General features: G+C 44.4%; 2 protein-coding genes and 1 long non-coding RNA gene across 12 annotated transcripts in view; 2 read left to right on the top strand and 1 right to left on the bottom strand.

Moving 5' to 3' along the window:
* The window catches only part of CD302 (CD302 molecule), a 69,443-nt gene extending 61,798 nt beyond the window's left edge, over positions 1–7,645 (top strand). The window contains exon 7 of the mRNA XM_075933496.2: positions 7,623–7,645. Within this exon, the coding sequence (XP_075789611.1) occupies positions 7,623–7,630 (8 nt within the window). The 3' untranslated portion in view covers positions 7,631–7,645. The remainder of the gene's footprint in view (positions 1–7,622) is intronic.
* MARCHF7 (membrane associated ring-CH-type finger 7) overlaps positions 1–22,465 on the bottom strand; it is a 35,379-nt gene extending 12,914 nt beyond the window's left edge. For 8 of the 10 annotated variants that reach the window (XR_012905178.2, XR_012905177.2, XR_012905179.2 and 5 more), the window contains exons 1-5: positions 22,327–22,465; positions 16,813–16,978; positions 9,677–9,838; positions 4,302–4,476; positions 279–446 (exon numbers count right to left, since the gene is read on the bottom strand). Coding sequence is in view for 7 of the 10 variants with exons in the window: in XM_075933489.2 (XP_075789604.1) it covers positions 279–446; positions 4,302–4,476; positions 9,677–9,838; positions 16,813–16,968 (661 nt within the window). In the remaining 3 variants the exon portion in view is untranslated. The remainder of the gene's footprint in view (positions 1–278; positions 447–4,301; positions 4,477–9,676; positions 9,839–16,812; positions 16,979–22,326) is intronic. The other 2 variants (XM_075933493.2, XM_075933492.2) reach the window with 1 other exon arrangement.
* On the top strand, positions 13,886–26,581 carry LOC112546182 (uncharacterized). The gene is made up of 3 exons (XR_012905182.2): positions 13,886–14,702; positions 20,821–22,942; positions 23,341–26,581. It is a non-coding gene; the product is annotated as an uncharacterized LOC112546182 (long non-coding RNA).
* Positions 26,582–27,238: the final 657 nt, after the last annotated feature.

Genomic DNA, 27,238 nt, shown 5'->3' with positions numbered 1-27,238 from the left:
GTTACCACAAAATTTGAGAACCCCTGTATTAGTCAAATAACCTACTTTATACTTATTCTTCGTCCACTGCAAAACACTTGAGAGGTTAAACAAATGTCATTGAGAAATAGGCTGAAGTTGAGAGCAGAGAAGCTTTATAGTCAACATATAGTCAGCTTTATATATAGAATTAAAGTAAGACTTGTTAGATTTTACATGTGACAAAACATTAAAGGAATAACTGAAAAGTAAAAAAGACAACCTATACATTTGCAAGCTTTCAGCTGCATAATACATACATGCTGAAGATGTGAAGTCACCATTCCTGTGACTATAATCCACAAGACTACTAACAGATGGATCTGTTCTCCTTTCTAGCTCTCTCCTCTCTCTCACTATCTCAGTTCCCAGAGAACTGAGTACCATTGACGAAGATCTAGGAACTTGATTATACCTCCATGAGGAATCTAAAAACCAAGAGAACTCTGTATAAATCCTACTAGTAGTTTGAAAATTTCAGTATAACAAAAATATCGATATTAGTTTTACTCAAACATCTGAAGTGCTTTAGTGCAGTGTTTCTCAAAGTGAGCCATGGGCCCACTTTGAGACAGCTGCTAGCAGCCATTCCAGTTTGTTTACTTAACAGCTCTGCAGCCACAGAGCCTCCTCCATTGGCTACGGTTAGCTGTTTGCCGCTAAAAGAAGTGAGTGCCCTTTGAGACACACTGCTTTAGTGTATTACAATATAATTGCACTGATGTTAAAGGGGCTTCTTAAAACTTGTTTTCCAAGACCACCACATTCTCTACCCATGAACATTTTTTATTATTATTATTAACAACAATTCATAAAAAAGCTTCAACTGTTTTAAACTTGAAACACTTATTTTTTGGGGGGTAGCAGCTTCAGCATCTAAGCAGGAGATAAGTATTTCAGATTTGGCAAAAACATATGTGGTTACACTAGAAGTTATACTAGTTTAAAATGAAATACAGTTTATCATATTTCAGTCTGAGGACCAGATAAATCCAAAATACAAGGACCAAGGAAAATATTCCTTAGACATTTAGCAACTACTACTAAAGTAATTTTATTTCAGAAAATACATCAAATATTATTCAGAAGCACCAGTACAAACATACGCTCTAAAGAAGCACAAATACTATAGAAAGGGACCCTGTTCCATTTTATAGATATCATGAGTGAGGAATTTTCAAATGAGGGCACTAGCCCATTCATCTGAAAGCAAGTCATTGTAGCAACAGTCTCAGTCCTGTGGACAACATTCCAGATTAAAATAAACCTTTCTATGTGCAAGATCAGAATTTGTAATCACTTAAGGATTCCTGTAGTATTATCAAAGTGGAGATAGAGAGGAAGGTAGAAGAATCCAATAGTTTGTTAAATAGCCAGTGTTCTCAGATTTTGAAGAGTGTTTAACTTGACTAAGTTTGTACATACTGGTCTGTGTATAAGAATAATGTATAATTGTGTTTAACTTTAAGAAAAAGTGTTAAGCTTATAAACTGCCCTACTCAGACCCACAAAAATATTGTGAAGTATGGCAAAACAATCTAAGTACCCCAAGTAAATTTATCTCTGCCCCATTATTCTACCCTACGTAAGGCAAGGGTGACACAACAAACTTCTGATGCCTTGGTGGTTTTACCAGATCCATGATTTCTGTGCTTGTCTTAAAATCCATACTATAGCTTCTCACTTATGGCTGAAGCCACCTTAAATCACTTCCATCTTAGATTACACAGAGTAAGTTGTATAACCTTGCATGCAGGCACAAGGTTAATGTTTCTATAGCTGCTGGAATCCGAAATGTGAGAATAGCAAAAGACAATATACATGATTTTAAAAGGACTGTTTGATATGATGGAAATATATTGGGAAGATGGGATAAAACTGATTTCACTTAAGCTTTTATATCAGTAGTGGGAACCATTTTTTGGTTAGGGGCCACTGACCAGCAGAGGAAAAAAATCAGTCAGGGGCCATGCACAAGTGAAAAATGCAGAAAAAACCCACCCCTCACTGACATGGCCCTTGACTGAGAAGGAGAAAGACACTCCCCACATTCCCCTCACACACCAGAACTTAAGGGGGCCCAGGCTAGTAGGTTTTTGTGTGCTTCAGCCTCACGGTGGATGGCAGGGGAACTGGAGCACCAGCATGGGCTCCTCAATGCTGGGAAGGGAGTCCTGAGTCTTGGATCCAGGCAAGCTGGTGTGTCTCACCCATTTTATATGAAGAGTAAGAAGAGAACTCTTGGTTCTGCAGTCTTCTCAAAGCAGAGTCAATATAGAGAAGTCAGTGGCATACATGTACTATTCTAATGTTGAGGGTAAGCTTATTAGTGTCTAACTGGATGCTGCGTGGCATACAATAATTCATAATCGGAGAGGAAAGGGTTATAGACCACATTAAAGGTGGTTTCAGGTATTTTCATAAACCTTCCATCTTCAATAAAAAAAAACCCTCAAATTTAGTTTTAGCCTACTGCAGTGAGTAAGCTTGGCTTCTCACTGACCCAGAAGGGGAAACACTTCCTAAGATTCCCTGGTGGGCAGTGCCAGAGCAACCCAGCCCCACTCACAGGAAGCAGAAAGATGGAATTGGAAGTATAAAAGGAGGAGCTTCAAGCACAATTGGAGCCCAGCAGCCAAGGCAGCCCAACCGCTCCACCCAAGCTCCCCAGGAGGAAGGCCCAGCTGCCCTGCCTGAGAAGGGAGAACCAACCTGAGCCACTAGGGCTTCTGCTAGGCCTCCTGGGCTGCTGCCTGGCTCACAAAACTGGCCAGGGCCTCCACAGTTGTTGACACACCCTGAGGACTGGCCTGCACCATCTGGACCCCTGACTGATCCGGACCCAGAGCCCATGGAGACATTGCCAGTGCCATTGTCCCCAGTGGCACATGAGGAGCAGAGGCCAGGTAGGTCCCCGGGGAAACTAGGAAGCAGCCCAGGGATAGCTGACACTGGGTCGGCCCATGAGATGGAGGTCAAATGGGCAGCGTGTTGCTGTCAGGATCCTCACTGACCTAGTAACCTGGTCGGCATGTTGCCACTAGGATCCCCGCTGACCCAGTGGCAGCCTTTGCTGCCACTGTTAGAGCCCTGGGCCAAGGCCAAATGGAGCAGGTGGGCCTGCATACCCCCTGCCATCTCTCACCTTGGAGGGCAGGTTTCCCCAGGGGGATAAAACCCCTTATCTGTTGTTCGGTGCCCCGCCTGACCTTGTAAAGTATTTACCCAGCCTTCAGCCAGAGCTGAGCCTTTAAATTGTTTATCACCCAGCCCTACACCAGGGCCTGGGCCTACCTGCACTAATGAACTGCTGTTTGTGTGCCTGTCCCACCCTGCACCAGAATCTTGGGACTACATAAAGTCTGTTGGGACTGCCTTTTAGGCACCTGCCCCATCCTGTACTCTGGGCCCAGGCCTAACGGGGGACCTCTAACCACTTATTTATGGTGCTGAGCAGAGGGGTCTGGGGCCCATGACTAAGCTGGCTGGGCTTACACCTACTTCATACTTAAACTGGATATTGAATTCTATGCCCACCCCCACACACATACATTCTAGATGCATATTTACAACTTCAACTCCAGTGTTAAGCATTCCTTCTCTCTAAAATCATATCAGCACAATATAGTCTAATATGGCTTGAAAGCTCTGTTGCCTGGTGTATAGATGGCCACCTTTAGCCCCAACTAAAAAGAGATGATTCTGCTCTACCTCTGCCCATAGTACTTTGGACAACTAGGGTACTCATCGCTACGTGGAAGGCGGAGCTAAGATACAGCAAATAATTTGCTGCCCATATGTCCTACTGCTCTTCTGTACCTATTGTATATTAATTCCAAACTGTATCAGTAAATAGCTGCAGGCTTCCTTCTTTAGGACTTTTAGTCCACGCTCTTCACCTTTTAAAATGTAAAATTATAGGAATGTTTTCTACTAAAATAAATCACTAACTCAGTGTCTTCAGAACACTGAGTTAATATTTTCCTAGACACTGATAAGCAGGGCTCGCCAAGCGGCAGCGAGCCCTGCTTGCCAGCTGCGCAGTTTCATGCGGTTCTGCGCTCTGCGCATGCGCAGATCGTTCTCCGCATGCACAGATTGCTCTGTGCTGGCTCTTCTGGGTTGTAATCTATTTGTTGAGCCCTGCTGATAAGGATACCGAAGTTGGAATATCTAAGTATTTAAAGCCTCAATATTTATCAGTGGATATTTACAACTTAGTACATGCTTACTTTTCAAGACTACATTTCATACATATATTTAGCACTAGTAATACTACTTACCTGAAACTGTATTTAAGCCATTACTTCTCACAGAAGAGGTAGATGTATAGGAAAGCTTCGGTCTCTTTGAATCACTATCCCGCTGCTGGTTATGTAATCTTGAATATGCTCCCTGAGTGTTCTCAGATTCACCATACCAAGTAGATGAAAAAGGAGAGGAGGAGGAAGATGCAGACTATTAAAAAAAAAAAAAATCTGGAAAATAACTTCAAGTGTGGCTTTTTCCTGTAAAAGCAAGCTTCTAAATACCCACTTATATTAGGTATGTAAAATCCCATTTAATTGGTTAACTAAGTTCCCAATTTTATTTGGCCACAGAACACTTTTAAACTCAAAGAATTTTGCGGAACCCCTGATAACAGTCTAATATATGGAGCTGAAAAAGTAGACCACAAATAAGTAAGGACAATAATAAACAAATGCTAAACAAGGTCATGAGATCAACATTTAGTTTAATTGCACATATTTAAAAACAAAAATCATATTAATTTTTTATAATCATATAACGTTATTGTAATGCTGCGGTCTCCAACCTTTTTACACCCAAGATCACTTTTTAAATGACAGACCAAGCCGAGATCTACCGCCCCGCCCCTTCCCTGAAGCCATGCCCTCTCTATTCTCCTCCTCCCCATCACTTGCTATCCCCAATCCTTATACTGCTGCTTTTAAAAAAAAAATTCTTCTGTAGGAAGAGGTTTTTCCAACATTTGGCCTGTCTAGACTGGACCAAATGTCAGAAAAAAAACCCTTCTTTTGGAAGCCAACTTACTCCTTGTGGAAAGAGGAATATAGGGGTGACCCAAAGAGCCTGTTTGCTCTTCCACTAAAAAAGCGGAAGAACAAACGCAACCCTGGATGCAGAAGAGTTTTTCTGGGATATCTCCAGAATCCTAAAAAACTCCTGCAGTCTAGCTGGACCCTTGCTGTGTTGAGACAGGATGTGTAGTCTCTGGGGTGGGAATGAAGGATTTGGGTGTGTGAAGGGGTGAGAGGTGCAAGCTCTGGGAGGAAATCTGGATGCAGGAGGAGGTGGATAAGGGGACACTGGCTCGGGGAGGGGGCTCCAGGCTGGGCAGTGTTGGGATACTAAGCAAGCCACATGCTTGCGGATGTGAGGGTGCAGGAATTTGGGTTGGGGTATGTGAGGGGCTGAGGGCAGGAGGTTCCAGTGTTTGATAGGCTCAGATCTAGGGTCTGGGGAAGGAGGAGTGCAGGAGTGGTTGTGGCCAGATGGGGGTTTGGCCCCAACTGGGGGTTTGTTGGCTAGGCTTCATTTTTAAATAAAATATTGTTAAACACAAAAAGTTTCTGCATTGTCTTTATTTATGAGAATGGCAGGAAACCTGCCTTGAGTCAGGGGTCACTGACCCATAGAAAAGTCATTTGGGAGCAGGGGACACTGTACTGGGGAGGGGAGCTAGTGTATTCTGGGGCAGGGAACAGGGTGCCAGTGGGGGCAGGGGAGAGGGGGCAGGGTGCCAGGACAGGTTTCTGCAGCAGAGGACAGGGTGCTGTGGGAGGGACAAATTTCTGCAGAGGGGAGCAGGGGGACAGGTTTCTGTAGTAGGAGACAGGGTGCCAGAAGGAAATGGTTTCTGCAGGGGGGGCAGGATGCTGGGGGACAAGTTTCTGCAGGGGGGGCAGGTTTCTGCAGCAGGGTGGGGGGGCAAGGGAGAGGGAACAGGGGGCCAGGAGGGTGGGGGACAAGTTTGGGGCAGAGAAGAGGGAACAAGGTTGGGGGCAGGGAATTCCCTACCCCAGCCACGGAGGGAAGCCTCCGACCCGCGCTCCCTCCGGACTGACCGCAGGGCGGCTGGGCTGGAGTGAAGGAAAGCGGCTGCCCAGCCAGCTGGCCGTGGTTCTCAGCCAGGGTGCCACCAAGCTCCACGTGGGCAGGCGCAGAGGGGAAGCCGCCCGATCAGCTGGAGCACGGTTCAGCCTCCTCTGGGTTGAACGCCACAGCCAGGTGGACAGGCAGCTTCTCCTCTGCGCCAGCCCACGTGAAGCGTGGTACATCCTGGCTGAGCGCCATGGCCAGCTGGCCAGGCAGGTGCTTCTCTTCCCTGCTGCCCTGCACTCAGCCCAGGGAGGCTGCGCCTAGCTCCAGCTGTGAAAGCCAGTCAGCTGGCTGGGGTGTTTCAGCCCTCCCGACCTCCCAGCTCCCACCATTCCTCGCAGCTACTCACCTGTTGTTGTTGCTCGGTGAGTAGCTGCTCCTCAAATGAGGCAATCTAATGTAAATGTACTGCACAGGCGCACAGTTCAGAGAGGGCTCAAGAGCTACTCTTAGAGCCCGTGAGATCTACCGATCTACTGGTTGGTGACCACGGTTGTAATGGAATTTTCTCATGGAACTCTTATTTTCACTTCGTGGAACCCCAGGGTTCTGCAGAACACCATTTGGGAAACACTGAGTTTACCAATTAAATATGAATATTTTAACTAGTTAACTGATTAAAGGATAGCCATCTACTCCAGCCTCTGCCAGTTAACTGGAACCAGTAAGCCTCCTCCATTAGTTACTAGTTAGTTTCCCTAAATTCTATATGACTATAACCAGTTTGGTAACGCAAGCAAGACAATTTTCACAGACTGATTTTGCTTATAAAAAAAATGTGGAAAAAATACGCAGATACTATGATGATCACTATACAAGAGCAAATAATTTACCTCAAAGTATGCATGATTTTTTTGAACCAGTAAAAGGATTTAGTAAAAATAGACCTTTAGCTTTATTTTAGGACTTGTGTCTATATTTATGTATTTTAGATTAGCTCCTCCTTCCCACACCAAGGTTTAATCAGTTTTACTTGAGGAAGAGTTCCTTTATTACATTATCTGTTCTGTTTCACTGAAAAGCATTTTTCTTTTGCTAAATACAGAACTGTCACGAAGCCAAATTTGAACACACCAAGGTGTGTCAGCAATGCAAATTAAAAAAAATATATTGTCTACCGTTTTTGAAGAAATAGTAAAGATAACCTTTCCAGTTCATAAATAGCTTTAAAGTGCTCAAATCCATCTTTTAATGGTCAGATTTTAATAATGTTCTTGATAGAATAATTTGGAAAAATAAGTCAGTTTTAGCCACCTAACGTTATAGGCTTGGGCTATGAATGAAATCTTTCTTCTGAAGATTGAGAGCATGGATAAAATGTGTATTAAAAAGTTAGAAGGCAGAATTATACATTTATTACCATTGAGGAAATAAGAGGCATACATGTATATATTTACTACCAGTAATATTTGTGTAACCACAACAGAATAGCTTTGTCAGTCTGTTACAATTTGCTTTGTTATTTTACCTTCCTGTCATAGACTTCTAGAACTGGAAGGTACTTCGAGAGGTCAGTGAGTCCAGTCCCCTGCCCTCACAGCCGGATCAAGCACTGTCTAGTTCCATCACTGATAGATGTCTATCAACCTACTCGTAAGTATCTCCAGTGATAGAGATTTCACAGCCACCCGAGACAATTTATTCCAGTGTTTAACCACCCTGACAAGTAAGAACCTTTTTCTAATGTCCAACCTAAACCACCCATGCTGCAATTTAAGTATTTTCCTGTATGTCCTATTACCAGAAATTCTCCCCACAAATATATTTGAATTGTGATTTTAAAGAGTTAAAGAAAAGCTTATTTTTACTACGCTGGGTTTATGCAAAGCAGCTGCTTCTGCTTTTTATGTCTGGGAGTTGTACTAGAATTTCTCCTCCCTGCCATTAAAGACTGCCAGATGTAGCAACTAGTTTCCCAAACCAAGACAAAACAGAACTCAACCCTGTTTAACAAATCAGACTGAACAACACACATTGCTCAACAAAGCTGAACTAAAAGTACTGTGTGGTGCAACATTACAGTAAAACTCCAAGTTGTCCAGCATCCAGTGGTCCGGCACTCCTGATAGTCCGGTGCCACCTGGAACCTGGAAGTGCTCCAGTCAGCTGGACACATTGGAGCTGCTCTGCCCCAGGCTTCCCCGAGTCAGCCGCTGGTCAGTTTCAGCAGCGGCTGACTTGGGGACCCCTTGGGCAGAGCAGCTGGGGTGCTGCCCGGTTGGTCCCACAGTGCCACCCCTTCACCCCAGCCCAGACCCCTCATAGCCCCCCCTTCCGATAGTCCAGCATATCTGATAATCCGGCACCCCCGGGGTCCTAAAGGTGCCAGATTATCGGAAGTTTACTGTACTCTGTATTACAGCTCAAAGGTCACTTTAAGAATAATCAAAATTTAAGAGGGCAAAATGTACCAGATGGAAAATCTTACAATGCCTACTAACAGGTACAGGCCTTTTATAATAGAAGCACAGCTTGCACTTCAACTACATGTAGTCTTTCATCATGATTTCCTTTGAAGACTGGCAGCCCCACAGCACTTATTTTCTCACCTGCACTCTGACTCTTACACCAAGGTGAATCAGAGTGAAGGTAAGCCAAACACTGTTTAAACTGAAAGTTCTCTCTTGGAAAAATGTCTAACATTTTAAACCAACACAGGCCTTTCCATGGCTTACCCAGTTTCCTGTTTTACTACTAATTTAAAAAAAGTTTGACTTCAATGTTGCAAATAAATGTCAAATAGCAAGCTTCAAATCTATGGGGAGATAAGGACCAGATTAAGACAGACTCCTTAGGCCCTAGCTCCTGGAGTCACACAATTAAAATTTCAATTTCCATTTTAAAAGTATGTCAACATGAGGGTCAAAGTAACCTAAACGTATATTCAAGGTGTAACAGATCGAAGGAGGAGTACCATAATGTGTGTTTAGCCATATGTGGGGCCACAATATGCATTTAAGAGTTTAGTTATCACCCCATCTCTCCCCTGCTATCATGCTTGCTGGGGGTGGGGAGGGAGGGCACAAAAGGAGCAGCTGCCCCCGGCCACCATCTCTGCTACTTTGGCATGGGAACCCCAAGCCTTTTAAATTGCCACTGAGCACCAAGCTGCATGGTCTGGGCAGTGCTGTGGGGAAAAGCAGCATTCCACAATCAGGGAGGTGCCAAGGGCTGACTGCCCCTTCCACCTGAGGTCCAGCCCCTTCTGGCTTAGCCTCTGTGGAACCCTGGGCAAGCCTGTCTGCTCCCCTGGCTGTTATGCATATTACTCCTTTAATTTTAAAATGGAGAACTTGCAGAGCTATGTCCCCTTCAAATTTTTATTTAACAATTTGTAAAGTAACCTAAAACAAATCTAATTCAAGTAATTATTTATAAACCTCTGTTAACCCCTCATATCTCTTTCCCTCCCTGTTAACTTGACTGAGTCTACCAAATTTAAACATAGCAGGCGATTCTTACTAGCCGTTTTTCAACCAGGAAGATGTGTAAGTAAAACCTCTGCCCATGTATTTTATACACTATCAAATCTTACCAATCTGCTTCTGCTTCCCAAAAATCTTCCAGACCATGGATGATCAATTGTCCCCGAGTAGCGAGTTGGAGAAGAACTATTAAGCTTCCAGGGAACTTCATGAGTTTCTCCTCTTTCTCCAATTCCCCAGTCTCTACTGGAATTATGGAACAGATTGGATTCCTAGAGAACAACATGCATATTACATGTAATTTAAAATCAAAATAGTCAGGATATTGTGATGGAAGTGCCTGCTTTAATTCTGAAATGTTTTGGACATCAGATGAGTCACAGTTCTAAGAAAAAATGCTAAGCAAATGTGTGTGGGCTTTGTTTTAGTTGAGTTTGTTTTTTTGTTGTTTTTTTGGGGGCGGATGGGGGGGGGGGGGGGAGGTGGAGAATAATGTTCTCTTTTCTGCTGTTTGAGATTTCTCCTTGACCTTAAGTTGTTAATGGGTTTTTGTACAGAGTAGAGAGAAGCAAGGATCCAAGCCTCTTGATGGAGAATATTAATAGAAGTCAGACTTTCAGCTGAAACCCAAACTGCTGAACTCTGTCCATTTAAGGAAGCTAAAGTCGCTAAATCATTTGAGGATAGGAAAGAGGAACTTTAAATTCAGGTTTCCTGTGGTGATATACCACTACTCAGATTCTACAGCAATGTTTTAGAAATGTTAAAAAAAAATTAACCCAGACTAAAGCAGTAAAAGAGAACAAATTACATTTGTTTTACTTCTCAAGATTTAATGGAATAATGGACAACAACAGAATAGCACAATTCTGATTGGGGATGTGAAATGTTAACTAGTAACTGGTGTGGGATGGAGCAACTCCCTGCTGGCCATAAGTAGGGGGCTGCACCAAACTTTCAGGAAGTCCACCATGGACAGGGGCTGCTCCAGTGTTCAGAGCAGCCCCTCCCCGCTGCGGGCCTGAGCACACTGCTGGTAGGGGCTGCTTCAGTAAGGGCTATGAGCCAGCAGCAAGCCCCAGCATGGGGCTGAGGGCAGCACCAGCCAGGCTGGAGCAGTCCTCAGCCCAGATCCCACCTTAACCCAACATTTTACTAGTTAACCAATTAATTTAACGCTTTAACCCAGATTTTACATCCCTAATCCTGATTAAAAGAAATCTTATTCTAACAAAACACATGGAACAACTATGGACTTGTGGCTTATTAACTAAAGTCAACCAATGCTGTTACTGTAAGAACATTTCACATAACATCTTTCTACAATTCACGTACTTAATTGTTCCTGTTTCTTTACAGGCCACGTAACCATTTTCTTCCTATTTTGTTGCCTCTTCTTCTTACTACTATATTATTTGTCCCCAAAAATAGCATCCTGATTCTCCACTCCTTGCCCAGTGAAGTTTAGAGAAGTTTCACTTTGTAGCTCTGTTACACAATTCTGGAGCAATTACATGGAGTCCTACTAGAGAAGGCCTACAAAGCACAGGGCCATTTAGAAGCAAAACACAGTAATCACCATTAGTGGGTTGGTTTAAGAAAATGAACAGATGGGAGTCTATGTACCTAACTCACAAGACATTGTGCAACAGCACTGAAATAGCTATTTTGGCATGCATGTGGAAGACAGTTCTGTAGGGGAGTTTTACAAAACACTGCTGGCTGCCTCTACAAAATACTGCTGGCTGCCTAACTTCTGTACAAAATGTTCTTAACATTGTTGGAAAAGTTTTCTGTATGGCAGTAGCTCAAACTAATTTGACTTCTTGTATTTCCATCCTCCCAACATATCCAGAGGCTGCAGTCCATATTCTGGACAAATGAGGAAGTTAACAGTAGTAGGACTGGAATATCACACTTATGAAGGAAAACTGAATATATACAAAAATTACAAAATCTTTGTATCTCTAGGTGCTTTGATCAAACAGTATAAAGAAGGCTGACATTGTTGACGTTCCATATCATCAGCATCACTTGAGGCAACTTTCAATAAATTCAGCACAGTAAAATTAAATGCCATTTCTAATTAGATCTGAAATTCTATTTAACTTTGACAGACTTTTTTTAAACCACTGTAGGAGATGCTAGTGTTCTAGTGTTAAATTTTCAAAATCAGTTTGCTGTATTACCAAAGCCAGAAGTCACAGTTTCTCTTTATGTTCCCATTTAAGCTTATGTAGTGCTGCTATAAATGATACACAACACTTGTTTTCTGGTGCCGAACAAACAATCCTACTCTCAAATTTCATGCAGTCAAAAACTGTATTAAAGTAATTAAAGCAGGAACACTAAATAAAAAGGTGATTTTTAAAGAATTTTAAACAAATGAAGTGAGATTTTATTATTCTCTAAAAAGCAGGACAAAATTCATTGTCTTGTAAAAACAGCCCCTAGAAATCCCCACTTTAGTTGCAAAATCTCCTTTATAATAATGGAAAGTGATAAGATTTTTGCTATTAAGTTTTCAAAACTTATGGAAGGTTTCTAAAATAAACCAAAAAAGCTTGCATTTATAATGCTCTTAGTTTTAGAGTTCTAAATAACTTTTACGGTATACAAAAAGCATGTATTACTATCAAATTAGTTGCTCAAATGGTTGTAGGATACAAATTCATCTTTGTTTGCCTTATCTTTTATCCTGTTAATCATGTCATACCCTTTAGGCAGTTAATATCTAATTTTATCCCAACAGTAAAATCCATTTGAAGTCTTGGGAAAACTGCAGTACCTAGATCAATTGTGGGCAACCTGAAGTCGGCCAGCTGCATGAGGCCCTCCAAGGTTCTATTTGTAGCCCACGAGACATTTTGTTTATCGTTGCCCATGCGCAGGGTTGCCAGATTCTGCTGGCTTCCATCCATAAATGTTTTTTCCCCCCTACCAGTATTACTCCATGTATAAGCGACATGCATGTAAAGCAAGTGAGGTGCATGATAATTGCACACAACATACAGAGCTGTAAAGCTCCCTCTACATTAGGGATGTGAAATATCAGTTAACTGAATAGTTGATTAACTTCATGAATTCTTATTGGTTACTCAACTATTCTATAGTTCCTGGGGGTTGGGCTGGCAGCCAGTTTGCTCCGGCCCCACTCCTGAGGAGTCATGTGTATGTGCACACCCAGAACTTGTGTGAGTCAGAACTGAACTGGGTTGCCTGCCTGCCCAGCTCCTAATACACTTTAAATACAGAGCCGTAGCAGGGGTAGGTCCTGGACCCATCGCAAGCTGGGACTGAGCTAGGCTGCTGGCCAGCCTGATAAATTTACTGGTGCGGGGAGAGGGGGAGGAATGAGTGTAGTCTATAGCTTGTAATCTAGCATTAATCGACTACACTATTACATATCTACTCCGCATCCAATCAAAGCACTGCTACAGTTCCAGGGCACTCTCCATAAATTCTAGATATATAAGCGCAGTTAGCAAAACTAGGTAAATGCTGCTTAGGGGTTCAAATCTCAAGCGATCAGAGCAAACTGACCAAGCTAGCCATAAGTAAATATTCTGTTCTCTTGTTTACACAAAAATGTAACATGTTACGAAATTTAAATTCCACCAACTGTGCTACTTTTAAATCTATAAATCCTGGTCTCTTAATTGCTCCCCCTCCCCAGCTACTTGCTTGAGAAATGTGTTTTTAAAAAAAATCCAATGATAACTCTTTACTTATGATATTTAATGCTAATTATACATACAGGCAGTCCCCGGGTTATGTACAAGATAGGGACTGTAGGTTTGTTCTTAAGTTGAATTTGTATGTAAGTCGGAACTGGCATCCAGATTCAGCCACTGTTGAAATTGACCAGCAGCGGCTGAATCGGACATGCCTGGGGCAGAGCAGCTGGGGTGCTGCTGGGTTGGTCCCACAGCGCCGCTCCTCGGCGCTACTGAACCAACCCGGCAGCACCACAGCTGCTCTGCCCCAGGTGTTCCCAAGTCAGCCGCTGCTGAAACTGACCAGCGGCTGATTCCAGGAAGCCCCGGGCAGAGCAGCTCTGCCCCTGGCTTCCTGGAATCAACCGCTGATCAGTTTCAACAGCAGCTGAATCGGACACGCCTGGGACAGAGCAGCTGGGGTGCTGCTGGGTTGGTCCAGTAGCGCAGCACCTCGGCGCTGTGGGACCAAGCCGGCAGCCCCCCAGCTGCTCTACCCCAGGCTTCGGCGATAAAAGCCTGGTCTGCTGGGGGGGGGGGGGTGCACTAGCTGCGCCCCCTCCCCCAACAGACCAGGGAGATGCGGAGCGGCTTTTCTCGCCGCGGAGGACACAGGCGGCGGGACCGCAGCGCGTCTCGGCGATCCCACCGCCCGCATCTCCCTGGTCTGCTGGGGGGAAGTGTCCCCCGCGCCGTCAGAGGCGACGACAGTGGGGGAGGCACCCCGAACTAACGGGTCCCCGCCCACCCGGTTCGTAACTAGGGGTCCCACTTAAGTCGGACTGACGTAACCCGGGGACTGCCTGTATTCCTACCTAAGCCTGTATAAAAGCTTCAGGGGGTAGCCAAGGTAGTCTGTAACAGGAAAAACTTAAAAAGAACAACGAATAGTCTAGTAGCACCTTAAAGATTAACAAAACATGTAGATGTTTAACTCTTCGGTCATCTGAAGAGCTTTTGTGGGCAAAACCCACTTCATGCCACCATCTACATGGTTTGTTAGTCTTTAAGGTGCTACTAGAATATTTGTTGAGTTTTTTTTAAGTTAAGCCTGTATAGTTTCTGCAAAATGAGTCTGTCACAAATAAGCTGCTACAAATTAGTGAAAAAAGAAAAGCCCTGAATCCTTCCACCTCCTTGACTATGAGACAGTCTTTCAGAGCAAGAGAGACTGATTTAAAATCAGTTTCAGAGTGCTTCTATTTTTGAAGTCTTAATGCTGCTAAATTACCAAAAAGGTAAGTTTAAGGATAACATCACATTTTTTTCTCCTTCTATTGCCTTACAGTGGAAGCTGTGCCTCCATTTGAGTTTAAACCAAAATGTCAAAAGAGCAGTGCTAGGACAGATATATTGTACTACAAACTCCATAGAGATGTGTGGAGGAAGGCTATAACTTCTGTGGACACTTGAAGAAAAGGTAAGAATCGTGGTAAAGAAGGTCTATTTCTTAAACCTCATCTACACTACCAAGTTCTGTTGACACCCAAAAACTGACACCTTTCCAGAGCCTCATGTGGGTGGGTGAAAGGTGCAGGCTCTGGGCATTGTGGACACCACCAAAATTTCTACAAACCTGCCATCCCTGGCTGTGTGAGCTCTCAAAACTGAGAAATGTCAGACTGGCACAGCAGCTTGTTCCCCTAGCACCTATCTGCCTACCATTGTCTTCCTAGTACAGGGCAGAACAGAAGCATTCCAATGATTTGCTCTGTTCCCTAGAGCAGCATGCTCAGGGCTCATCTAGACTACATCCCTCTTTTGAAAGAGGGATGTAAATTAGACAGATCAAAAGTGCAAATGAAGCACGGATTTAAATATCCCGTGCTTCATTTGCATCCAATCACTGTTTTGAAAAAGGGTATTTCAAAAGTGAAACTGCAGTCTAGACTTGGTTCTTTCGGGAGGGGGGGGGAGAGGAAACCTTTTTCGAAAGATCCCGTACTTATTTTTTCAGGAGTACGAGATCTTTCAAAAAAGGGTCCCCTCCCCCGATAGAACTGCGTCTCGACTGTGGTTTCACTTTTGAAATACCTTTTTGAAACAACAATTCGACGCAAATATGCAAATGAAGCACGGGATATTTAAATCCATGCTTCATTTGCACTTTCGATCTGCCTAATATACATCTCTCTTTCAAAAGAGGGATGTAGTCTAGACATAGCCTCAGCCGTCAGATACGTCTGGAGCTTCAAAAGGGCAGAAGAGATCAAAATACTGAGCAGAGCAATCAGGTCAGGCATTGTGATATACTGGTAGAAGCCAGTTCTGTTGACAAAACAAACAGCAGTGTCTATACTAGCTCTTTGTCAACAATAAAGGGAGGGGAAAAGAAAAGTCTTTCAAAAAAACTTCCATCTTTGTGTCATCAAAATGAGATATTAAAGGGTTAATCAGTTATCTGGTCAGGTTGGTGCTTACTCGATAAGCTGGTAACCACTGCCACACTGAGGGGGGGCTGCTCTAGCCTAGCTGGGCCTCACCACACTGTGGGCAGAGGGGCTCTCCCTACCCCACTCCCCCACCCACTCTACCTTTCCCCACCTGCCAAAAGCTCTGGGAGGAAGTCAGCTTTTGGGCATGAACGTTTAACCAATTAACTTTTTAAACAGGATTTGACATCCCTAGCCAAAATGTGAACATGTAGCCGAGTACACAATTAATCAATGAGCCTAGGCTCATCAGTTAACATGAACAGTTACACGCGCACACACACCCATTCCTTATGCTGCTGTCTCTATCTCAGATGTTCCTAGGGATATCAACATGTAGCCAACTATACAATTAACTGATAAGCTTAGGGTAACCAGTTAATCTTGTATTCGAGGCAGCAAGGGGTGGGAGCAAGAGCAGGTGCTGCCTCCCTCCTACCTCTATCATATGCAGGGCAGGGGACAGAGGGAGGAACAGGGGAGGCTGCTGCAAAGCACTCTCTGTCCACAGCATGTTAGGGATGTTAGATATCAAATAATTGAATAGTTGTGTAACCGCATGAACTCTTATCAGTTACCCAACTAGTCTCCAAGGGCAGGCAGTGGGAGTTTAACCAATAACATTAATCGATAAGCATCAGCTTATCAGTTAAATTCTAATTTAGCCATCTGCCTTTAGAGAACAGGGATGTCTGCCTCATTTTAAACCCATTTTGGAAGACAAACCTAAGCAAAATCTTGTATGGGCCCCCACTGATCCCATGCTTCCCACACACTTTTCTTTTGAAATGTAGCAAGAGCCCAGTAGGACCCTTGTACATTTCAAAGGTGGAGGTGCCCTTATGAACTAATCGAGTAGTTGATGGAAATTCCATTGACTATTCGATTAGTTGATTGATCTAAATTTAACATCTCTATACTAGACCATTTTATAGCAGTGAAAAAGCATTATCACTAGGGAGGCCAACATTTTGCATTTAGCTTGTTTGTGTGAGAAAACATGTTGAAATTGCTCTTTATAGTGCCCTTGAAATTAATCTTGCCAAAGAAGCAGATACAGAAAGTGTTACTGCTAAAAGCAAATATAAAATATCTTACCTGACATCCGGCATCAAGTCTCAGTGAAGAGTCTCTTGTATGATATGTATCAGTTAGACTGCTTCCTCTACTTCCATCCATTGTTCTAGCACTTGAAGAGGAACTGGAGGGTTGAACTGATATCCTTCGAGGAATCCTTGAAGGTTTAGACTCCATTTTCAGTGTTCTGTGTGAGGGGGAAAAAAAGTTGTTTTCCTCTTAAGAAGGGATATAAAATGCAACAAAACGGTAGCCACTTCATTGCTCAATATTTTGTAAGGAGCTGTGTCTAGTGCAGTGTTTACCAAATGGTGTTCTGTGGAACCCCAGGCTTCCGCAAAGTAAAAATAAGGGTTCCGCGAGAAAATTTCATTACAACAACATTTTATGATTAAATGAAATAATATGTTATTTTTGTTTTTAAATATGTGCAATTAAACTAAATGTCGATCTCATGACCTTGTTTAGCATTTGTTTATCATCTTTACTTCTTAGTGGTCTACTTTTTCAGCTCCAGAAATCACACTATTAGGGTTCCACAAAATTCTTTTGAGTTTAAGAGTTCCGTGGCCAAATAAAATTGGGAAACACTGATCTAGTGTTTTTTTTTGTTTGTTTGTTTTAAAGCACAGGCCTGGGAACCAGGAGACTTATATTTTAATTCCAGAATTGTCACTAACTGGCTATATGATTATACCTTGCCTTTCTTATTATAAAATGAGGCTAATACTTCACTACAACCTGTTAATAAATCATTTGGTGATCCTTTGATTAAAAAATGCCAAATAAACAAAGCATTAGTTAGCTGTGGCAGACTGAGGCAGATTACTAATACATACTATCTCCCTTAAACAAAAAAATAAGGTATTTGTTTCTCTTGGCTACATCTTCATTAAATACCTTTAAGGTGTTCACATCTCCAACTGTTCTATCCCTTGTTTAATATATCCATCCTCACTTCTTAGACTTCTTTCCCCTCAGTTCATTTACCCACATGCTTTCCTTTGGCAGGAAGTCAGAGAGGCTACTTAAAAAAACACCACCACACTTCCTTCCTCCATACTCTGCTATGTCACAGAGCCACGCATTATATCTACATCATCAAAACTGCTACTTCAGTTAGCTGGACACCTGACTGAAGATATTCTAGCCAAGGAGCTAAATGTAATATTAGTGTTCTAACTAGGGATGTGAAAGGTTAGCTGGTTAACCGGAAAGTACCAGTTCCAGTTAAGTGGTGGGGGCTGGAATATTTCCCTGCCTCTAGTAGGTTGCTCCAGCCTCGCTGGGCCTGCCACGGACAGGGATTGCTCTGGGTGTCTGCGGTGGACCCGGGGTGGGGTGGGGAGGTGAAGACAAGGGCTGCTCTGGCTGGGCTGGAGCAGCCTGTGCCAGAGACCCACTCCAGCCTGGCCACAGTGGGGGAGGGAGGGTCACTCCAGCCCACCTGGGCTGGATGACACCCCCTCAATTGGTTAACCTGTTAAATTTCATGGTTAACCAATTAAAAAGGATTTAACATTCCTAGTAACCCACACTGTGCAGATCCGGAAAGTGGGTTGAGAAACTCTCAAAGTAATGTACTTTGCTACTACAATCACGCAGGGTTCTTCCTTACGCAAGTCTCTTTCACTTCTCTTCCCACCCCAATTCTGGATAGTCCTTACAGAACTTCCTAGGCAGCAACATAAAAAGCGGCATGAACTTTGTCAGTTTCTTTATGCCAAGGACAAAAAACACACTACTTAGTTGTGCTGAGAGAGAGCAAGATAATACCTCCTACCATAATACCACTCTCCTGAATTCAGATGACGAGGTAGTTCACTACTGACCTTATAGCAGTACCGCTGAGCTGGTGCAAGGTCGCCCAGATACCATAACAAGCAGTGGTAGCTTAAGTCAGCAGCAGAGCATAGCCTGCCACCATAATGCTGTCCACACCAGCACTTTTGCTGGTGAAGCTTGTGTTAGACGAGGAGGGAAGGAGGTTCACACCTCTGACCAACAAGTGTTAATCTAGACAATCATAATAATCCTACAATGATGGAAAAACCTCTTCTACTGCCATAAACTCTCTCTACACTACTACAAGATTATCCTGATATAACTATGGCATAGCTATGCTGCTACAGTACTCCTAACGTAGACACTGCGTCAGTTGAAAATAAATTAGTCTAGAATAACAATCCTGTTTTAAACTCTCTTCACATGAAGTTATTCCAGAAAAAGTACTGTTTCTTAGTACGTTTGAACATATTTGAAACTGATTGAACATACCAACAGGGTTTATATGGACCAGTTAAGTGTGTGACTAATAGATGCACTTGAGAAATCACATCCTACAGTGTGCATCACACCATTACATCAACATGGAAGTTTTTAATTCTTTCTGTATAGCTTTTCCCAAATACTTTGTGTAGATGAGTTCTTGAGTATTTTCATATTAACCAGTACAAATTAACTACCTTAAAAGGACAACATATGACGTGAGGATTATTTTAAACTAGAGATATTAAAGTGTGTAATTAAATAGTCGTATACCCGCATCAAAGTTTAGCAGTTATACAGCTATTCAATAGTCCCCGGAGGTGGGGTCAGCAGCCAATGTGCTCCCAGCCCCACTCCTGGGGACTATTAGACTATACTGCTGCCTCTCTTTTAGAGGCCCATGAGGGTATCTGGTGTAAAAAAATGACCCGCATTTAAAACTCCCCCTTAAGGTTATACATTAACGTCTCTATTTTAAAATCCACCAAAATTAGTAATGTTTTGAACCAGGAATCTGAGCACCAAAGGGCAAAAATATACACCACTGCAAAACTGTGTCCTAGGAGACTTACACTAAGTAAGTGATAAAATGTAATTTTAGGTATGCAATATTAATTTTAATTATAATCTTATATATAATTGTGTTCCATGAACTGTGTGGAGAAAATATACTGGTTATTTTACTACTACCAAAATATATTCCTTTGATAGCTTCATGTATAATTACTAGTTTAAATCAAACTTAGAATAGGCTTCCTCGATTGACAACATTCCTCTAGTCCCTGACACACGCCCTAAAGTATTTTACTAACTATAGTAATACCTGCAAATTACACAAGTGTACAGCATTGTTTCCTGTTTACTTGACAAATTACATTCAAAAGGAAGTCTCAACTGACAACCATTTTGGATTTTTACTCTGGGGGAGGCTTGAAACCTTACCCAGTTGGGATCTCAACTGGGGCAGAAATATGAGTGAACAGGCAATACAGATTCAAAGTAGCACACTTTTGTAGGTTCTAAAATCCATTTAGACATGTAAGGATTAGACAATTACACTGAAAACATTCAAAACAGACATGGTTCTATAGCAGTTTTATAAAAACAATCACTTGTAAAAGTTTAAGTATTCACCCAATTAATAATAGAGTGCACGTTAGTAATTGAGTAAGTATCAATATTTGTTTTAGTTTTCTAAGACTTTATTTTAGAAGTCCATAGACTGATCTCTGAGGAAGGAATGTTTAGTTTTTAAACCACAAGGAAACTGCCATTTGCCCAGATAAATTCAAAGTCCACACCAGTCTAAAAGGTATGATACATTTGATACTTTTGTCACAAGTAAACTTGTAGGCATATCCCAAAGGCTGTGGTTTGGCCTTAAAAAATGCATAGTTGGAGAGAGTTCAGTTTCCTGCAGATTTTAACAGAGGGATGTACTATGTACAATCCAAAAAATGCATATTAAAATGAATGAGAAACAAGATGGATGGTATAAGACTCCACTATCGAATTGACAAAGTGGTGTGCTCTTATAGATATCAAGTTCTGAAAAATATGGGGTATAATCCTGACTCAATGGATATGCAACACAAATTTTCATGGATAACTGTTTCCCTTATAATAAAGAACCTTTGGTACTAAAGTAATCCTTAAGATCTCTTGCCATTTTATGACGGGCCTAAATTGGATAATGAGTAGCCAAAGCTTCTTTAAGTCCCGTGGCCTCCTAAACAAAGGTTGTTTCTCTTTTGACTCTAGTACCGCCAACCGCTGTGTTAACATTCTCATCTGGATACAAGAGAACCAGTCTTAAGAGTCTACCAGTTCACCATACAGAAGAGCTGGAGAGGGTAGAGGCTGGCCCTGACTCAGAGCCTCTCCAGAGTCATCAGCTCTAGCAAGGGAAGGAGAAAATGAGCATTTCAACTTGGTGTTTCAAGAACAATTTTTCTGCTCCACTACACTGAGAAGTGAGGACCACAAGGACAAGAAAAGTCGCAATGATTATGGGTCCTGTAATTTTAAGATAGTTCAAGTAATTTTTATAGACCTATGATAGCTAGAAAAAGTCATGATCCAACAGATTTAAAATCTGAAAGCAAAGAATATTTCTAACTACTGGAATTTTGGAGCACCTTACTTGGACTTGGCAGTACTAAATAGGCTCAGGCTTTGCTGCTGGTTCATCACTGGGGTGCTCAGATCACAAGCCAGAGAATAAGGCTGATAAGGGAGACAACACATTTCCTTGTCTCCTACAGCTGCCAAAGGCCAATACAACCATTTCTGCAGATAAAAGGAACTGGAGCTTTACTGGAACTCAGGCCTATTGCAGCAGTGCATAAGGGAAGTGTGCATATATCCCTCCTCCTCTCAGACTATTTCATGGAGAAGGGGACATAGGGAGCCAGAATCGGGGCCTCTATGCTTGTTAGGAAAGCACAGAGGAAGTGAGTTTGGAAAGAAGGGAGAAAGAAGTGTATCTTACGAGAGGGGGAGGGGTTGTGTGCCCTTTGCTCTGGCACAAGACCCTTCTGAAAGTTCCCTCCAGCGACTAGCTCTGGCGAGGTGGGACCCACAAGACAATGATAAATTTCTCTTCAATATCTTTTCTCCTCTCTCCCCCTCCCCGTCTTCGTGGTGATAACGGCAAGAGAAGGGTAAGTGGGACTTCTGCACAGATATAGGATGAATTAACTCTTAAGTACACGGGATTAAATTTATTTCCCCCCCCCCCCCGATTTACTAAGGACGTCGGGGGCCTGCTCCCTCAACCCCGTCAGGCGAGGGAACAGGGCACCTCCCGAGGGGGGGGGTCAGTCTGAGAGCGCGGAGGGAGGCTGCGCACCAGCCCGCGCAGGGATGGTCTGGTGCGGAGGAGCACGGGCTGAGGCTGGCCCCAGGACAGACGCAGGCCGGAGGGTGGCGGTGGCATTGGCGAGGCAGCTCCAAACCCACTGAGGACAGGGGGGGGGCTGAGGAATCAACCGGGGAGGGGGGGCTAGTTCTTCGGGCCGTACCCCCAGCCTCTTCGGGTGGGCGGGACAGGGGGTGGCCAGACTGAGTCTCTCCGAGCCGGGTAGAGCCCCGGCTGCTCTGCAACCCGCCGGCGGGGCCTGCTCCTCGGGCTGTGGCGGGGAAGCTGGGTCACAGCGGCGGCTGCCGCCGCAGCCCAGAAACAAGATGGATACTACGGGCCTCCCCCTCCGTCCGTGTCCCCGCGGCCAGGCCGGGCGCCCCCCGCACCGAGCCACCCCCACTCACCCGAGCCGCCGCTGCCGCGTCTCCTGGCGTCCAGTCCCACACAGCCCTGCTGCGGGCGGCCCAGCCGCCTCCGCCTGCACAACTCACAATGGCGACAGCGCCCAGCCACCAGACCTCGCTCCGCTGACGCCCAACCCCCTCTGTGGCTCTCGCGAGAACGGGCGGCAGCGGGAGAGGCCGCGTCGTCGTCAGCCGAGGGTGTCGTGTCTCTGTCCCCGCCCGCAGCACCGCGCCCCTCGGGAAGCCGAACGGAGTCGCCACGTCGCTGTCCCGGAGAGAGCGCTCCGGCCCCGACCCCCTTTTCCCGTCAGCATTGCCGGGGGGGGGGGGGAGGCTTATCCTCCGCCCCCAGCGTACTGCTCCCGCCGCCCTGTGCACGCTCAGAAGGGGCAGGCCCAGGCCAGCTCCGCTTCCCGGCTCCCCGCCGAAGAAGGTAACGTGCTGGCGGGGAGGCTCAGCACCACCGTAGTGCTGCTGTCCCAACTGTCCAAAAGTCATGAATCAAGCGCAACGCGATCAATAGGCTCAGAAATCCCGCCATGAGAAAGAGATTCCTGCTTTCTCGGCCGAGTCGTTCGGAAGAAGCCGCCCACCCCAGGGAGGGTGATTATTTCAGGTGCAAAATTCATCCTTAAAACCACACAACATGGCGCTTGCGGGCCTGTCGCGTAGGGGCGTCCTTAATTCACTCGCAGGCTGGACTCGGGTTGGAGAGTTGACCTTTTCCACCCCCCCCCCCCAACTTCAGTCTGTCTTCCTCCCCCAAACCGGTTCCTGTTTCTCTCTGACCCATCTGCTCCCAACCCCTACTCAGTGTCCCTCCTCATGCTTCTCCACAGTTACTTTATCACGTGTCCCTTTCCTCTTACCAGCTCCTGCCCCCTCATGTTGGCTCTGCTTCTTTAGCATGTTACAAGCCCCTCAGTCTCTTCCAGTCTGTCTGAGCTGATCAAATATTTTTGAAATTCAAAAATGACCAAAAACAAATTTCATGATGTTTGTTTTTTCAACCAGCTCTACCATCCAGATTCCTAAGCAGAGAGCCCAGAGGGTGGCAGTGTTCTCTACAGGCAGTCTAACTTCAGTCCCTTGGGGTACTAGAGGAGATAGCCCTGATCCCAGGAAGACTCACTTCTTTCTGCAAGAACAAGACAGAACTCTGTAGCACTTTAAAGCTGCATGGAGAGGGGCTGCTGTTTTAACTGATGTCAGACTTTCATTTTGTACTGTTGTCCTATTGAAAGGTAATAGGGGATGGTAGCCATTGTAACTAAGGGCAAAAGTTCACAAGATTTGTAACTTCTGGGGACTGAGAAGCTGTGAGTGAAGCATAAAATCATGGTGCTCAGAATAATATTGAGAGAGCTGGCTACTTTGACATCTTTCCTATTCCCAACATCATCACACCATAGGATTGCCACGTGTCCAGATTTTAACCAAAAGTGCAGTAAAAAGGGGAACTCTATGCTGTCCAGTCAGAAGTACTGATGGCACCAAAGTTCACCTACCGGGGCACTGGAAGAGGGATGTTGCTTCCTGTAAATGCCATCCCCAACCTGTCCCTAGTCAGTCTGGCCTAGGATTTTGGAGGGAGGCAAAGTAGATGGAGGTGGAGGGATCAGCACTGGATCATAAATCTGAGCCAAGGCCATCTCTTACCCGCATCTCATGGTCAGGCAGGTAAGCAGGCTCTCATTCAGCTGCAAGCCTGATTATCCATGCCAAAGGTGAGTCCTGAGAGATAGGGGAGACAGTAACCAGCAGAGGTGGGAGGGATTGAGCAGTGGAGTGGAGGGTTGTAGTGTCCACTTTTAAGAAACTGGAAAGTTGACAAGCCTACTTGTGAGTCACAACCTCTGCAATAGTCAGGACTGCTTTGACTTTGTTCTAATTGAGCCATGATGTGCAGAGTGATAGGTGGTATCTAAGTAGTATCAGAGTGTGGCAACCTCTGCATCAGGAGTTATGCCTAACTTGTTTGTACCTGTAAATAAAGTGGTGTCTTGGAGGGGCAGTCTTTGTTGAGTCTAGGGGTCAGTGGGATCTCCCACTGACTGAGCTGAGTCCATTGTTACAAGTACATATGTGTAGTGGTTCGGTAGAGTCTCCTGAAAACTATTACTGTACTGTATTTTGCTTAATAATAAACCTGGCCAGGCACCTTCAATCCTTATGTGATTTGTGGTGTTTGGGGACTCTCTCAGAGTCTGCTGTGTTGATTGAGCACACATGCATGCAGTCTTCTGATTATCATCATTGATGGAGCAAGAGACTTGCCAGGATACCACACCAGTAAATCCTACTGCAGTCTTCATTAAAAAAAGGTTAATCGTGACCAGATACTTGATACAATTAACATTAATAACTATGGGGATAGAACACCAGCCAGAATAAGTAAAGAACAGGTAAAATATCTAGATAATTTAGATCAGGGGTTTTCAAACTCTGGGTCATGGCTTGTAATGGCAAGCTGGCTGAGAGACGCTTTTTTTTTTTTTACCTGTTCCTCCTCAGGTATGAGTGATTGCAGCTCCCATTGGTCAGTTAGAACTGTGGCCATGGCCAATGGGAACTGCAATTGTCTGCACCTGCAGAGGCAAAAGTAAACAAAGCCTCTCACAACTAGCTACTGGCTTGCCCTTACAAGCCATGATCCCTGAGGTAGATGACTTCAAGTTGACAGGGCATGATAAAATCCACCCCAGCCTTTTTAAGGAATGAATTAAAGCAGTCTCAGAAACACTTAGAAATTGTCTTTGAGAATTCATGGAAGATGGGTAACTCCCAGAGGACTGGAGAAGTGCAAACATAACACCTATATTTAAAAAGAGAACATAAAAAGACCTGGAGAATTACAGACCAGTTAGCCTAATGTTGATACCTGGAACAAATTATTCAATTTGTGTTATTTGTGAGCATCTACAGGGTAACAAGTTGAGATAAATAATAGCCAACGTATATTTCTCAAAAACAGATCATGCCGACCTAATTTTTTTCTTTGATATAGTTACTGGCCTAACAGATGGAAGGAAGCAGTAGTTGTAATATCTTGATTTTAGTAAGGCTTTTAACACAGTCCCACATGACATTCTCCCAAACTAGGGAGATATGGTCTAGCAGAAAGTATTATATGGTGGATGCTAGCAATGTAAGTGGTTAACTGGGTGAAGCTTACCGGTTCTGGTTAACTGGTAGGGGCACGAGTGTCATATGCAAAACATGGAGAGTAACTGTTCCACTGTACTAAGTAGGGATGTTAAATATCGGTTAATTGAATAATTGATTAGCCTCGTGAATTCTTATCGGTTAGTCAACTATTCTACAGTCTCGGACAGCCCCTGTCTGGAGTAGGAGGGGTCTGAGCTCCTGGATCCGGCACGAGCAAGAACTGACCTGACTGCCTGCCCGCCTGGCTTCTAATACATATTAAATGCAGAGGCGCAGCGAGGGTAGGTCCAGGACCCAGTGCAAATGGGGACTGAGCCAGGCTGCTAGCCAGGTCACGTTTAGTCTTGAGAAAAAAAAGACTGATGCGGGACCTGAAAACAGTATTCAGTAATATAAAAGTTATTAAAAGGATGGTGATCAGTTCTCAATGAGCTCTGAAGGCAGGACAAGAAGTAATCAGCTTAATCTTCAGCAAGGAAAATTTAGATTAAATATTGGGGGGGAAATTCCAACTATAGGGACTCAACTATAGTTAAGTTCTGGATTGGGCTCTTAAGGAGGTTGTGGAATCTGTCATTGGAGGTTTTAAAGACTTCGTTAGACAAACGTATCTCAGGAATAGTCTAGGTATACCTGGTATGCCTCAACACTGGCAGATAGACTAGATGATCACTCAAGGTTCCTCCCAACCCTACATTTCTATGATTTTCATTCTCCTGTGCTAATTGTACTTTTGTACCAAACATTTCTCTTCTTCCTTATAGTTTCTTAACTTCAGCATTACAGCATACCTGCCTCCTTCTTCCTTGTATTGGCTCCTTCGCTCTCCTTCCTTCTGTGATTGGTCTCCTTCGCTTTTTCTTTCTAATTAGCTAATCCCCCTCCTAATTAATCCCATTCGTACAAAAAAAGAATTAGCGTGACATTTACTGTCATCACATTGTTCTCTCTGCACATGCATTATATCCGCTGCCTCACCCTGTGTCTTTTGTGACTATTTTGACTACAAACTCTTCAGGGTAGGGATTGTCTTCTACAGGCAGTCCCCGGGTTACGTACAAGATAGGGACTGTAGGTTTGTTCTTAAGTTGAATCTGTATGTAAGTCCGAACTGGCATCCAGATTCAGCCGCTGAATCTGGACACCAGTTCTGACTTACATACAGATTCAACTTAAGAACCCCAGGCGTCCTCAAGTCAGGTGCTGCTGAAACTGATCAGCAGCTGATTCCAGGAAGCCTGGGGCAGAGCAACTCTGCCTCGGGCTTCCTGTAGTCAGCCGCTGGTCAGTTTCAGCAGTTGCTAACTTGGGGATGCCTGGGGTAGAGCAGCTCAGGTGCTGCTGGGTTGGTCCAGTAGCGTGGCCGCTCCTCGGCGCTACTGGACCAACCCAGCAGCACCCCAGCTGCTCTGCCCCAGGTGTCCTGATTCAGCCACTGCTGAAACTGATCAGCAGCGGCTGAATCAGGACTCCTGGGGCTGAGCAGCTGGGGTGCTGCCGGGTTGGTCCAGTAGCGCCAATGAGCGGTGCTGCAGGACCAACCTGCTCTACCACAGGCCCCGAGCTTTGCTCCACATCTCCCTGGTCTGCTGGGGGGGGCACTAGCTGCGTTCCCCCCCCCCAGCAGACCAGGGAGACGCGGAGCAAAGCGGCAGAGGACCCAGGCCAGACTGCAGCGCTTCCAGATCAGCGCCGCAGGTCGGGCCGGGTCCTGCGCCGCTTTGCTCAGCATCTCCCTGGTCCG

This window comes from Pelodiscus sinensis, chromosome 7 (assembly GCF_052426305.1).
Source record: "Pelodiscus sinensis isolate ZL-2025 chromosome 7, ASM5242630v1, whole genome shotgun sequence".
Classification (NCBI taxonomy): Eukaryota; Metazoa; Chordata; order Testudines; family Trionychidae; genus Pelodiscus; species Pelodiscus sinensis.
This window is presented reverse-complemented; position numbering and strand designations above follow the sequence as displayed.